The sequence below is a fragment of the Symphalangus syndactylus genome, chromosome 9 (assembly GCF_028878055.3).
Source record: "Symphalangus syndactylus isolate Jambi chromosome 9, NHGRI_mSymSyn1-v2.1_pri, whole genome shotgun sequence".
Taxonomy (NCBI): domain Eukaryota; kingdom Metazoa; phylum Chordata; class Mammalia; order Primates; family Hylobatidae; genus Symphalangus; species Symphalangus syndactylus.
In genome coordinates this window covers 120,630,761-120,644,163 of record NC_072431.2, presented here as the reverse complement: position 1 = coordinate 120,644,163, position 13,403 = coordinate 120,630,761, and the positions used below count along the sequence as shown (strand labels likewise).

Below are 13,403 nucleotides of genomic sequence, written 5' to 3'. Positions count from 1 at the left end.
TAACTATCCTAAATCTATATGCACCCAATACAGGAACACCCAGATTCATAAAGCAAGTCCTTAGTGATCTACAAAGAGACTTAGACTCCCACACAATAATAATGGGAGACTTTAACACCCCAATGTCAACATTAGACAGATCAACGAGGCAGAAAGCTAACAAGGACATCCAGGAATTGAACTCAGCTCTGCACCAAGCAGACCTAATAGACATCTACAGAACTCTCCACCCCAAATCAACAGAAAATACATTCTTTTCAGCACAACACCACACCTATTCCAAAATTGACCACATAGTTGGGAGTAAAGCACTCCTCAGCAAATGTAAAAGAACAGAAATTATAACAAACTGTCTCTCAGACCACAGTGCAACCAAACTAGAACTCAGGATTAAGAAACTCACTCAAAACCGCTCAACTACATGGAAACGGAACAACCTGCTCCTGAGTGACTACTGGGTACATAACGAAATGAAGGCAGAAATAAAGAAGTTCTTTGAAACCAACGAGAACAAAGACACAACATACCAGAATCTCTGGGACACATTCAAAGCAGTGTGCAGAAGGAAATTTATAGCACTAAATGCCCACAAGAGAAAGCAGGAAAGATCTAAAATTGACACCCTAACATCACAATTAAAAGAACTAGAGAAGCAAGAGCAAATACATTCAAAAGCTAGGAGAAGGCAAGAAATAACTAAGATCAGAGCAGAACTGAAGGAAATAGAGACATAAAAAACCCTTCAAAAAATCAATGAATCCAGGAGCTGGTTTTTTGAAAAGATCAACAAAATTGAGGCCGGGCGCGGCGGCTCACGCTTGTAATCCCAGCACTTTGGGAGGCCGAGGCGGGCGGATCACGAGGTCAGGAGATCGAGACCACAATGAAACCCCGTCTCTACTAAAAATACAAAAAATTAGCCGGGCGTGGTGGCAGGCGCCTGTAGTCCCAGCTACTCGGAGAGGCTGAGGCAGGAGAATGGCGTGAACCCGGGAGGCGGAGCTTGCAGCGAGCCGAGATCGCGCCACTGCACTCCAGCCTGGGTGACAGAGCGAGACTCTGTCTCAAAAAAAAAAAAAAAATTGATAGACCGCTGGCAAGACTAATAAAGAAGAAAAGAGAAAAGAATCAAGTAGACGCAATAAAAAATGACAAAGGGGATATCACCAGTGATCCCACAGAAATACGAACTACCATCAGAGAATACTATAAACACCTCCGTGCAAATAAACTAGAAAATCTAGAAGAAATGGATAAATTCCTCGACCCATACACTCTCCCAAGACTAAACCAGGAAGAAGTTGAATCTCTGAATAGACCAATAACAGGCTCTGAAATAGAGGCAATAATCAATAGCTTACCAACCAAAAAAACTCCAGGACCAGATAGATGGATTCACAGCCAAATTCTAACAGAGGTACAAGGAGGAGCTGGTACCATTCCTTCCGAAACTATTCCAATCAATAGAAAAAGAGGGAATCCTCCCTAACTCATTTTATGAGGCCAGCATCATCCTGACACCAAAGCCTGGCAGAGACACAACAAAAAAAAGAGAATTTGGCAGGGCGCGGTGGCTCAAGCCTGTAATCCCAGCACTTTGGGAGGCCGAGGCGGGCGGATCACGAGGTCAGGAGATCGAGACCATCCTGGCTAACACGGTGAAACCCCGTCTCTACTAAAAATACAAAAAAATTAGCCGGGCATGTTGGCGGGCGCCTGTAGTCCCAGCTACTCGGGAGGCTGAGGCAGGAGAATGGCGTGAACCCGGGAGACGGAGCTTGCGGTGAGCCGAGATGCGCCACTGCACTCCAGCCTGGAGGACAGAGCAAGACTCCGTCTCAAAAAAAAAAAAAAAAACAAAAAAAAAAGAGAATTTTAGACCAATATCCTTGATGAACATTGATGCAAAAATCCTCAATAAAATACTGGCAAACCGAATCCAGCAACACATCAAAAAGCTTATCCACCATGATCAAGTGGGCTTCATCCCTGGGATGCAAGGCTGGTTCAACATACGAAAATCAATAAACGTGGCAGGGCGCGGTGGCTCACGCCTGTAATCCCAGCACTTTGGAAGTCCAAGGCGGGTGGATCACAAGGACAGGAGATCGAGACCATCCTGGCTAACACAGTGAAACCCCGTCTCTAATAAAAATACAAAAAATTCTCCGGGCGTGGTGGCGGGCACCTGTAGTCCCAGCTACTCCTGAGGCTGAGGCAAGAGAATGGCATGAGCCTGGGAGGCGGAGCTTGCAGCGAGCCAAGATCACAACACTGCACTCCAGCCTGGGTGACAGAGAGAGACTCCGTCTCAAAAAAAAAAAAGAAAATCAATAAACATAATCCATCATATAAACAGAACCAAAGACAAAAACCACATGATTATCTCAACAGATGCAGAAAAGGCCTTTGACAAAATTCAACAACCCTTCATGCTAAAAACTCTCAATAAATTAGGTACTGATGGGACATATCTCAAAATAATAAGAGCTATCTATGACAAACCCACAGCCAATATCATACTGAATGGGCAAAAACTGGAAGCATTCCCTTAGAAAACTGACACAAGACAGGGACGCCCTCTCTCACCACTCCTATTCAACACAGTGTTGGAAGTTCTGGCCAGGGCAATCAGGCAGGAGAAGGAAATAAAGGGCATCCAATTAGGAAAAGAGGAAGTCAAACTGTCCCTGTTTGCAGATGACATGATTGTGTATCTAGAAAACCCCACTGTCTCAGCCCAAAGTCTCCTTAAGCTGATTAGCAACTTCAGCAAAGTCTCGGGATACAAAATCAATGTGCAAAAATCACAAGCATTCTTATACACCAATCACAGACAAACAGCCAAATCATGAGTGAACTCCCATTCACAATTGCTTCAAAGAGAATAAAATACTTAGGAATCCAACTTACAAGGGATGTGAAGGTCCTCTTCAAGGAGAACTACAAACCACTGCTCAACGAAATAAAAGAGGATACAAACAAATGGAAGAACATTCCATGCTCATGGGTAGGAAGAATCAATATTGTGAAAATGGCCATACTGCCCAAGCTAATTTATAGATTCAATGCCATCCCCATCAAGCTACCAATGACTTTCTTCACAGAATTGGAAAAAACTACTTTGAATTTCATATGGAACCAAAAAAGAGCCCACATCGCCAAGTCAATCCTAACCCAAAAGAACAAAGCTGGAGGCATCACACTACCTGACTTCAAACTATACTACAAGGCTACAGTAACCAAAACAGCATGGTACTGGTACCAAAACAGAGATATAGATCAATGGAACAGAACGGAACCCTCAGAAATAATGCCGCATATCTACAACTATCTGATCTTTGACAAACCTGACAAAAACAAGAAATGGGGAAAGGATTCCCTATTTAATAAATGGTGCTGGGAAAACTGGCTAGCCATATGTAGAAAGCTGAAACTGGATCCCTTCCTTACACCTTATACAAAAATTAATTCAAGAGTGATTAAAGACTTACATGTTAGACCTAAAACCATAAAAACCCTAGAAGAAAACCTAGGCAATACCATTCAGGACATAGGCATGGGCAAGGACTTCATGGCTAAAACACCAAAAGCAATGGCAACAAAAGCCAAAATTGACAAATGGGATCTAATCAAACTAAAGAGCTTCTGCACAGCAAAAGAAACCACCATCAGAGTGAACAGGCAACCTACAGAATGGGAGAAAATTTTCGCAACCTACTCATCTGACAAAGGGCTAATATCCAGAATCTACAGTGAACTCAAACAAATTTACAAGAAAAAAAAAACCCCATCAAAAAGTGGGTGAAGGATATGAACAGACACTTCTCAAAAGAAGACATTTATGCAGCCAAAATACACATGAAAAAATGCTCATCATCACTGGCCATCAGAGAAATGCAAATCAAAACCACAATCAGATACCATCTCACACCAGTTAGAATGGCCATCATTAAAAAGTCAGGAAACAACAGGTGCTGGAGAGGATGTGGAGAAATAGGAACACTTTTACACTGTTGGTGGGACTGTAAACTAGTTCAACCATTGTGGAAGACAGTGTGGCGATTCCTCAGGGATCTAGAACTAGAAATACCGTTTGACCCAGCCATCCCATTACTGGGTATATACGCAAAGGATTATAAATCATGCTGCTATAAAGACACATGTACACGTATGTTTATTGTGGCACTATTCACAATAGCAAAGACTTGGAACCAACCCAAATGTCCAACAATAATAGACTGGATTAAGAAAATGTGGCACATGTACACCATGGAATACTATGCAGCCATAAAAAATGATGAGTTCATGTCCTTTAAATGGACATGGATGAAGCTGGAAACCATCATTCTCAGCAAACTATCGCAAGGACAAAAACCCAAACACCGCATGTTCTCACTCATAGGTGGGAATTGAACAATGAGAACACATGGACACAGGAAGGGGAACATCACACTCTGGGGACTGTTGTGGGGTGGGGGGAGGGGGGAGGAATAGCATTAGGAGATATACCTAATGCTAACTGACGAGTTAATGGGTGCAGCACACCAACATGGCACATGTATACATATGTAACAAACCTGCACATTGTGCACATGTACCCTAAAACTTAAAGTATAATAATAATAATAAAAAAAGGACTCCCAAGAGTACAACTTCCAACTGGACTTCCTAAACGGACACATTTTCCCTCAGTATAAAGGCAATTAGAGAAACCTCCAAATGGACATGAGAATGTCATAGATTTGAAGGGGTAAACTAATCCTGGCAAGAGTGCAAAAGCCCCTTCCCAACTGAAATGAAAACACAACACAATCCCAAGAGCTCTGTTAACTAGTGGATCTCAAAAAAAAAAAAAAAGAGAGAGAGAGAGAGAAATAATTCAAAAATAAAAAATAAAAGAGACAAAAACAAAGCCAAGAGCTATCAAAAGAATTCTACCATAATTAACGACTGTCCAAAGCCACCATGGACCCAGAATGCTCTATCTGAAGCTCCTCCTCATTTATCAAACCATGCAGCCTTTCCTTTATTAAGAGAGAGGGTCTCATGCTCACTTCAGCTGCACATATATTAAAATTGGAACAATACAGAGATTAACATGGCCCCTGAGCATGGATAACACTAATTTTTAATTTTAAAATAATTTTTAAATTAAAATTTAAGAAAAAAGGCCAAGTGCGGTGGCTCACACCTGCAATCCCAGCACTTTGAGAGGCTAGGCAGGCAGACTGCCTGAGCTCAGGAGTTTGAGACCAGCCTGGGCAACACAGTGAAACCACGTCTCTACCAAAATACAAAAAATTAGCCGGGTGTGGCAGCATGTGCCTGTAATCCCAGCTACTGGGGAGGCTGAGGCAGGAGAATTGCTTGAACCGGGGAGGCGAAGGTTGCAATGAGCCGAGATCACGCCACTGTGCTCCAACATGGATGACAGTGAGATTCTGTCTCAAAAAAAAAAAAATTTTTAAGAAAGAAAGAGAGAGAGAGGGTCTTACTCTGTTGTCCAGGCTAGAGCATTGTGCAGTGGAGCAGTAATAGCTCACTGCAGCCTTGAACTCCCAGGCTCAAATGATCCCCCTGCCTCAGCCTCCTGAATAGCTAGGACTGGACACACACCACCATGCCTAGATTTTTCATTTTTTGTAGAGAATGGGTCTCACTATGTTGTCCAGGCTGGTCTCGAACTCCTGGGCTTAAGCAATCTTCCACCCTAGGCTTCCCAAAGTGCTGGGATTATAGGTCTGATCTGCTATGCCCAGCCCCATGCAGACTTTTCTATGTCTTCTCTTCTGGTTGCACCTAAACTGAGCCTTGCTTTCTGGTCTATAATCTTTCCCAACCAGTGTCCTCCCCAAATACACCTGACTCTCAAACCAATTACCTATCCCAGTGATTAAGTCCTGTGCTAACTGTTGTCATGACCTTTCGCCTGACTGAACTACAGGCTACAACTATTACCTGCTCCAATTTGGCTATATAATTTGTTTTTTATTCATTCATTCCTTATCTATCCTCTATTTACTGAACCTAATTGTCTTGTACACATGTGCTAATTAACACATGTTAATTATTGTACTATTCTTTTATGTTAAAAAAAATTGTGAGCTTCCACAAAAAAACTGTACAGAATGTTTATAGAAGCATTATTCATAATAGCCAAAAGGTGAAAACAACCCAAATGTCCATCAACAGACGAATGGATAAACAAAATGTGGTAGAGGCATATAATGGCATGTATTCATAAAAGAGGAATGCAATACTGACTGATACATGCCACAACTTAGATGAACTTTGAAAACCTACGCTAAGTGAAAGAAGCCAGTTACAAAAGTCTATATATGATATGATTCCATCCATATGAAAATCCAGAACAGGGAAATCTGGAGACAGAAAATATCTTCATAATTGCTTTGAACTGGAGAAGTGAATGGCGATTGGGGGGTGATAGCTAAAGTGATGAAAATAGTTACTATTTTCAAGTGATGAAAATAGTTACAATTGTGATGATAGTTGCACATATTTGTGCATTTAGCAAAAAGCAAGAAATTGTACATTTTCAATGGGTGAATTGTATGATATGTGAATTATATCTTAACAAATCCGATTTTTAAAAATTGAACGCTGATACACACTACAAGATCTAAAAAACTTGAAAATACTGTACATGTGGTGCCTCACACCTATAATCCCAGCACTTTGGGAGGCCAAGGAAGGAGAATTGCTTGGAATCAGTTTGAGAAAACATTGTGCAAAGTTAAAAACAGTGCAAGTGAAAGAAGCCAGAAACAACAGGCCTCATATTATATGACTTCATTTATATGAAATATCCAGAACAGGCAAATCCATAGAGATAAGAAGAACATTAATGGGGCGGGCACAGTGGCTCACACCTATAATCCCAGCACTTTGGGAGGCCAAGGCGGGCGGATCCTTTGCGGTCAGGAGCTCAAGACCAGCCTGGCCAACATGGTGAAACCTCGTCTCTACTAAAAATACAAAAAAAAATAGCCAGGTGTGGTGGCACATACCTGTGATCCCAGCTCCTCAGGAGGCTGAGGCAAGAGCATTAATTGCTTGAACCCAAGGTAGAGGTTGCAGTGAGCTGAGATTGCACCACTGCACTCCAGCCTGGGCAACAGAGCAAGACTCCATCTCGGAAAAAAAAAAACAAAAAACAAAAAAAAAAAAACAAGTACATTACTGACTGCCAGGGACTAGTGGGGAAAATGGAAGTGACTGATTAATGGGTTAGAGGGTTTTTTTGAGATGATGAAAATATTCTGGGGACGGGGCTCAGTGGCTCATGCCTATAATCCCAGCACTTTGGGAGGCTGAGACAGGTCAATCATCTGAGCCCAGGAGTTCAAGACCAGCCTGGGCAACATGGTGAAATCCCATTTCTACAAAAAAAAAAAAAAATACAAAAATTAGCCAGGTATGGTGGCGCACACCTCCAGTCCCAGCTACATGAGAGGCTGAGGTGGGAGGATCACTTGAGCCTGGGGTAGTCAAGGCTACAATGAGCTGAGACTGTGGGACTGCACTCCAGCTTAGGCAACGGAATGAGACCCTGTCTCAAAAAAAAATAAAAAGTTCAGGAACTAGACAGTGATGATGACTGCACAACATTGTAAATGTACTAAATGCCACTGAGTTATATACTTTGAAATAACTGAAATTGTGAATTTTATGTTACATGCATTTCACCACAATAAAAAAAAATGGAGGAAAAAGACAAGGACTATAAAGAACTATTATAATAATGAGAAAGAATGACAGGAAGGAGGTTTCAAAGAGAAAAAATAAATAAATAACCAACCTGGAAGTGAAGCTGGATACTGACAAAGAATACTCTTTGCATACACTTCTTCTGAGGCAGGATCAAATGAAAGGGGAGACATCGGTGGTAAAAGATCTACAGACTTAAAACAGAAAATTCACAATTTTGAAGTAAACATATTTGCTAACTACCACAATAACAAGGCTGAGTTAATCTATGAATAGATTATTTTCTCCCTAAGAAAGACAGAATTACCAAGCATGTATCAGCTAACTACTTTTATTTACTTATTTTTCTTAAAGACAGGGTCTCATTCCCTCTTCTAGGCTAAAGTGCAGTGACATTATCATAGCTCACTGTAGCCTCAAACTCCTGGACTTAAGCAGTCCTCCCACTTCAGCTGGGCCTACAGAGACGCACCACAACACCCAGTTTTGGGGGGTTTTTTTGGTAGAGATGGGGTCTCACTATGTTGTCCAGGCTGGTCTCCAATTCCTGGCCTCAAATGATCCTCCTGCCTCTGCCTCCCAAAACAGTGGGATGACATGTGTGAGCCACCATGCCCAGCCCTATAACTATTTTTAAAGCAGAGTACAACATTAGGAGCAAGGGGGATTACTTAGTCCTTGAACTTCTCAAACATCATAGTACCTCACATCGAGTCTTGTTTTCTGGCTGGGCACAGCGGCTCACGCCCATAATCCCAGCACTTTGGGAGGCAGAGGTGGGTAGATCAACTGAAGTCAGGTATTCGAGACCAGCCTAGCCAACATGGTGAAACCCCATCTCTAGTGAAAATAGAAAAATTAGCCAAGCGTGGTGGTGGGCACCTTTAGTCCCGGCTACTTGGGAGGGCAAGGCAGTAGAACCACTTGAACCTGGGAGGCAGAGGTTGCAGTGAGCTGAGATCATGCCACTGCACTCCAGCCTGGGCAATAGAGCAAGACTCCATCTCAAAAAATAATAATTGTTTTCTTTTTAATACAATCCTTCAAATCTAAAAATATTAACTGTAAATGACAACAGCAACTTATGGATATTATATTATATATATATATATTTAGAAAAATTACAGAAACCATAACATAGAAACTTTAGACTCAAATGCAAAGATGACATACAAACAACATTTCTAGGTCATTTGTAACACAATGAATTCACAAATGGCCATATATTAAACTATTCTCCAAAAGGCAAATTGGCTGAGTGTAGTGGCTCATGCCTGTAATCCCAGTACTTTGGGGAGGCCGAGGCAGGAAGATCACTTGAGCCCAGGAGTTTGAGACCTGCCTTGGCAATATAGGGAGACCCTATCTATAAAATTAAAGAAAAAATTAGCCAGGCTTGGTGGTGCACACCTGTAGTCCCAGCTACTCAGAAGGCTGAGGTGGGAGGATTGCTTGAGCCTGGAAGTTCAAGGTTACAACAAGCTATGATAATGCCACCAGACTCTAGCCAGCTATGATCATGCCACTGTACTCCAGCCAGCTATGATCGTGCCACTCTACTCCAGCATGGGCAACAGAGCAAGACACTGCGTCAAAAAAAAAAAAAAAAGGTGGCGGGGGGAAGGCAGGGGCAAGTCAACATTACTTACTGGAGTCCAACCCTTAATTAGACTGAAAGGAGACAAACCAAGAAATTCTTTCCACTTTTTATGCCATTCTCCTTGCTTTTCAACAACAGAATGTCTTATAGTTGTGAGATCATCTTTTATTCTATACCTATAATAGCATAAAAAAACTTTATTCAAAATATGAAGATACAAAAAAAGCACTGAGTAAAATTTAAGAAAATAACAATAGTTGTAGAAAAGTGGAAGGAAATAGAACTGAAAGTTCAGTCAATATACCACATATAAAAATTAAATAAACTCTCACAGGTGAATACTAAAAATACCTAAAATACCTTTCTCTTTTTATGACCATAAAGAAGTCCGGGAGCAGTGTCTCATGCCTGTAATCCCAGCACTTTGGAAGGCCAAGGCGGGCGGATCACCTGAGGTCAGGAGTTCAAGACCAGCCTGGCCAATGTGGTGAAATCTCGTCTCTACGAAAAATACAAAAATTAGCCAGGCTTTGGGGTGGGTGCCTGTAATTCCAGCTACTAAGGAGGCTGAGGCAGGAAAATTGCTTGAACCCAGGAGGCAGAGGTTGCAGTGAGCCAAGATCGTGCCATTGCACTCCATGCACTCTAGCCTGGGAGACAAGAGTAAAACTCCATCTTAAAAATAAAAAAGAATTAATTAATTTTTAAAAATTAGTTAAAAAAAAAAAAAAAAAAAAAGACCAGAAAGAGGCCAGGTACGGTGGCTCACACCTGTAATCCCAGAACTTTGGGAGGCCGAGGCAGGTGGATCACGTGAGGTCAGGAGTTTGAGACCAGCCTGACCAAAATGGTAAAACCCTGTCTCTACTGAAAAATAATAATAATAATACAAAATTGGCCGGACGTGGTGGCATGCACCTGAAATCCCAGCTACTCAGCAAGCTGAGACAGGAGAATCACCTGAGATCAGGAGGCAGAGGTTGCAGTAAGCCGAGATCGTGCTATTGCGCTCCAGCCTAGGCAAAAAGAGGGAAACGCCGTCTCAAAAAAAAAAAAAAAAAAAATACACGAAGCAATAATACATCTGTTACTCCATTTTATTATTTTTTTTCTTTTTTTTTTTTTTTTTTTGAGATGGAGTCTCACTCTGTCACCCAGGCTAGAGTGCAGTGGCACGATCTCAGCTCACTGCAACCTCTGCCTCCCAGGTTCAAGCGATTCTCCTGCCTCAGCCTACTCCAAGTAGCTGGGATTATAGACACATGCCACCACACCCGGCTAATTTTTGTCTTTTTGGTAGAGACGAGGTTTCCTCATGTTGGCCAGAATGGTCTTGAACTTCTGACCTGAAGTGATCCACCTGCCTCAGCCTCCCAAAGTGCTAGGATTACAAGTGTGAGCCACCGCGCCCAGCTACTCCATTTATTTTTAAAATAGAATTTTTTCCTTGCTCTAAACTTGAGTAGAACTTTCACTCCCACTCTCTGTCCATTCCTATAAGCAGCCCATACTTTCTATTCTTTCTGCTCAATTAAAACACTGTTCGAAAGGCTAAGGCAGGCAGATCACCTGAGGTCAGGAGTTCGAGACCAGCCTGGCCAACATGGTGAAACCCCATCCCTACTAAAAATACAAAAATTAGCCATGCGTGATGGCACGTGCCTGTAATCTCAGCTACTCGGGAGTCTGAGGCAGGAGAATCGTGTGAACCCGGGAGATGGAGGTTGCAGTGAGGGGAGATCACACCATTGTACTCCAGCCTGGACAACAGAGCAAGACTCTGCCTCAAAAAAAAAAAGAGGCCAGGCTTGGTGGCTCACACCTGTAATTCCAGCACTTTGGGAGGCCAAGGCGGGCGGATCACCTGAGGTTGGGAGTTCAAGACCAGCCTGACCAACATGGAGAAAACCTGTCTCTACTAAAAATAAAAAATTAGCCAGGCATGGTGGCACATGCCTGTAATCCTAGCTACTCAAAAGGCTGAGACAGGAGAATCACTTGAACTCAGGAGGCAGGGGTTGTGGTGAGCCAAGATCGCGCCATTGTGCACTAGCCTGGGCAACAAGAGCAAAACTCCATCGCAAAAAAAAAAAAAATCTTTTCTAAGGTTTTATGATTAGACCCAACAAAAGGGAATTACAGAAAAGCTAAAATTATTTCATAAAAAAATTATAATTCAGGGCAAATCACTTATTCCATTAATTTTCCTTTTCCTTTCTGCTTCATGTATATCTCCAAGAGTTGATTATGTAAGGTTTTTGAGTACTAGAATTCTCATACTTGTTTGCCAAAGCTGAAGAGCTATTAAAGTTATACAAGTTTTGTTGAGAAAACCACCCTACTCCTCCCACAGTCAAATAACAGATCTTTTTAGTGTACCTCATATGCTTCAGATCTGATAATCTTTCCTTCTGAAATTTGGTCTCTTTTTCAAGGTAGTGAAGGTCTACCATCAATCTTGCTTGATCAGCCTGACAACGTTCATATTTCATCACCTTCAAGACTTCATTTAATAACTGAATAACTGTTAAGAGGTTCAGTTTTCCAGCCTCATAAACATTTCCTATGTGCAACTAAGGAATCAGGAGGAGAAAAAATTGGTGAACTATAGGTTGTTATAATAATAAACTATTACATAAAAATATTTGTCTTTTACTATTAAAGTTTACCTTAAAGAAGAGGGAAAGGCCAGATATGGTGGCTCACACCTGTAATCCCAGCACTTTGGGAGGCTGGGGGGGGCGGTGGGCGGATCGCCTGAGGTCAGGAGTTCGAGACCAGCCTGACCAACATGGAGAAACCCTGTCTCTACTAAAAATACAAAATTAGCTGGGTGTGGTGGCACATGCCTGTAATCACAGCTACTCAGGAGGCTGAGGCAGAAGAATCGCTTGAACCCAGGAGTGGTGAGCCGAGACTGCACCATTGCACTACAGCCTGGGCAATGAGAGCGAAACTCTATCTCAAACAAAAAAAAAAAAAAGAGAGGGAAAAAAAAAATCAAATACCCCCAAACATAAAATGACGTAAATAATTTTGGCCCAATGAAAACTACTAGGAAAGAATTAACATGCCTTGCTACATTTTTTGCTACATTTTTATATTATGCAAAACGTTGAAAACTAGAATAAAAGAAATGTTAATAGATGGAAAGAAAAATAAAGATTGAGCAGAAACAGCAGGTTTAGTGAAAAGACCATAAATTCATTTTTTAACAGAAGTTACAAATCAATGACCCCTAAAGGCTGTATCTGTACTTAAATATGTTTCTTTGGCTTGCACAGTTCTATGTCTTAAAATCACTTGAATTAGTCGCCAATTTTTTAATTTTAATTTTTTTTTTTTTTTTTTGAGACAGAGTCCCACTCTGTCTCCCAGGCTGGATGCAGCGGCTCAATCTTGGCTCACTGCAGCCTCCAACTCCAGCGTTCAAGCGATCCTCCCACCTCAGCCTCCCAAGTAGCTGGGACTACAGATGTGCACCACCATGCCCAGCTAATTTTTGTATTTCTAGTAGAGACGGGGTTTCATCATGTTGGCCAGGCTGGTCTCAAACTCCTGATCTCAAGTGATCTGCCCTCCTCAGCTTCCCAAAGTGTTGGGATTATAGGTGTGAGCCACCACACCCAGACAGTTTCCAATACTTTTTAAATCATAGATTTCACACAAAAATTATGGGCCAGGCACGGTGGCTCACGCCTGTAATCCCAACACTTTGGGAGGCCGAGGCAAGGGGATCATTTGAGGTCAGGAGCTGTAAGCCAGCCTGGCCAACATGGTGAAACCCCGTCTCTACTGAAGAGGTGTCTCTCTTCAGAGAGTCACAACAATATTTTATCTTTGTATCTCTCCAGCATATAGTAGGTGCTTGATGAATTGTGTTTTCTAAGAAAACAAAAAAGTAAGCTATCCAGATAATGTCCCATAAGCAAGTGGAAATAACTGGATGGAGTTTGGGTTGATGAGGAGAGACTGCTGAAGTCATGAAATTGGTAAGAAAATACAAATAAATTCATAATGAGGGAAAGAAAAATAGGGCATTAAAACAACCATGGAGAACATTATTTAAAAG

At 41.8% G+C, this 13,403-nt stretch overlaps 1 protein-coding gene and 1 pseudogene across 3 annotated transcripts in view; one reads left to right on the top strand and one right to left on the bottom strand.

Annotated features, from left to right (window-relative positions):
* The window catches only part of HAUS6 (HAUS augmin like complex subunit 6), a 59,872-nt gene that overhangs the window by 23,390 nt on the left and 23,079 nt on the right, over positions 1–13,403 (bottom strand). For 2 of the 3 annotated variants that reach the window (XM_055294159.2, XM_055294161.1), the window contains 3 exons: positions 11,711–11,904; positions 9,381–9,507; positions 7,823–7,925 (listed from right to left, as the gene is read on the bottom strand). In XM_055294159.2, the coding sequence (XP_055150134.1) occupies positions 7,823–7,925; positions 9,381–9,507; positions 11,711–11,904 (424 nt within the window). The remainder of the gene's footprint in view (positions 1–7,822; positions 7,926–9,380; positions 9,508–11,710; positions 11,905–13,403) is intronic. The other variant, XM_055294160.2, reaches the window with a different exon arrangement.
* On the top strand, positions 5,052–5,151 carry LOC129490850 (uncharacterized; annotated as a pseudogene).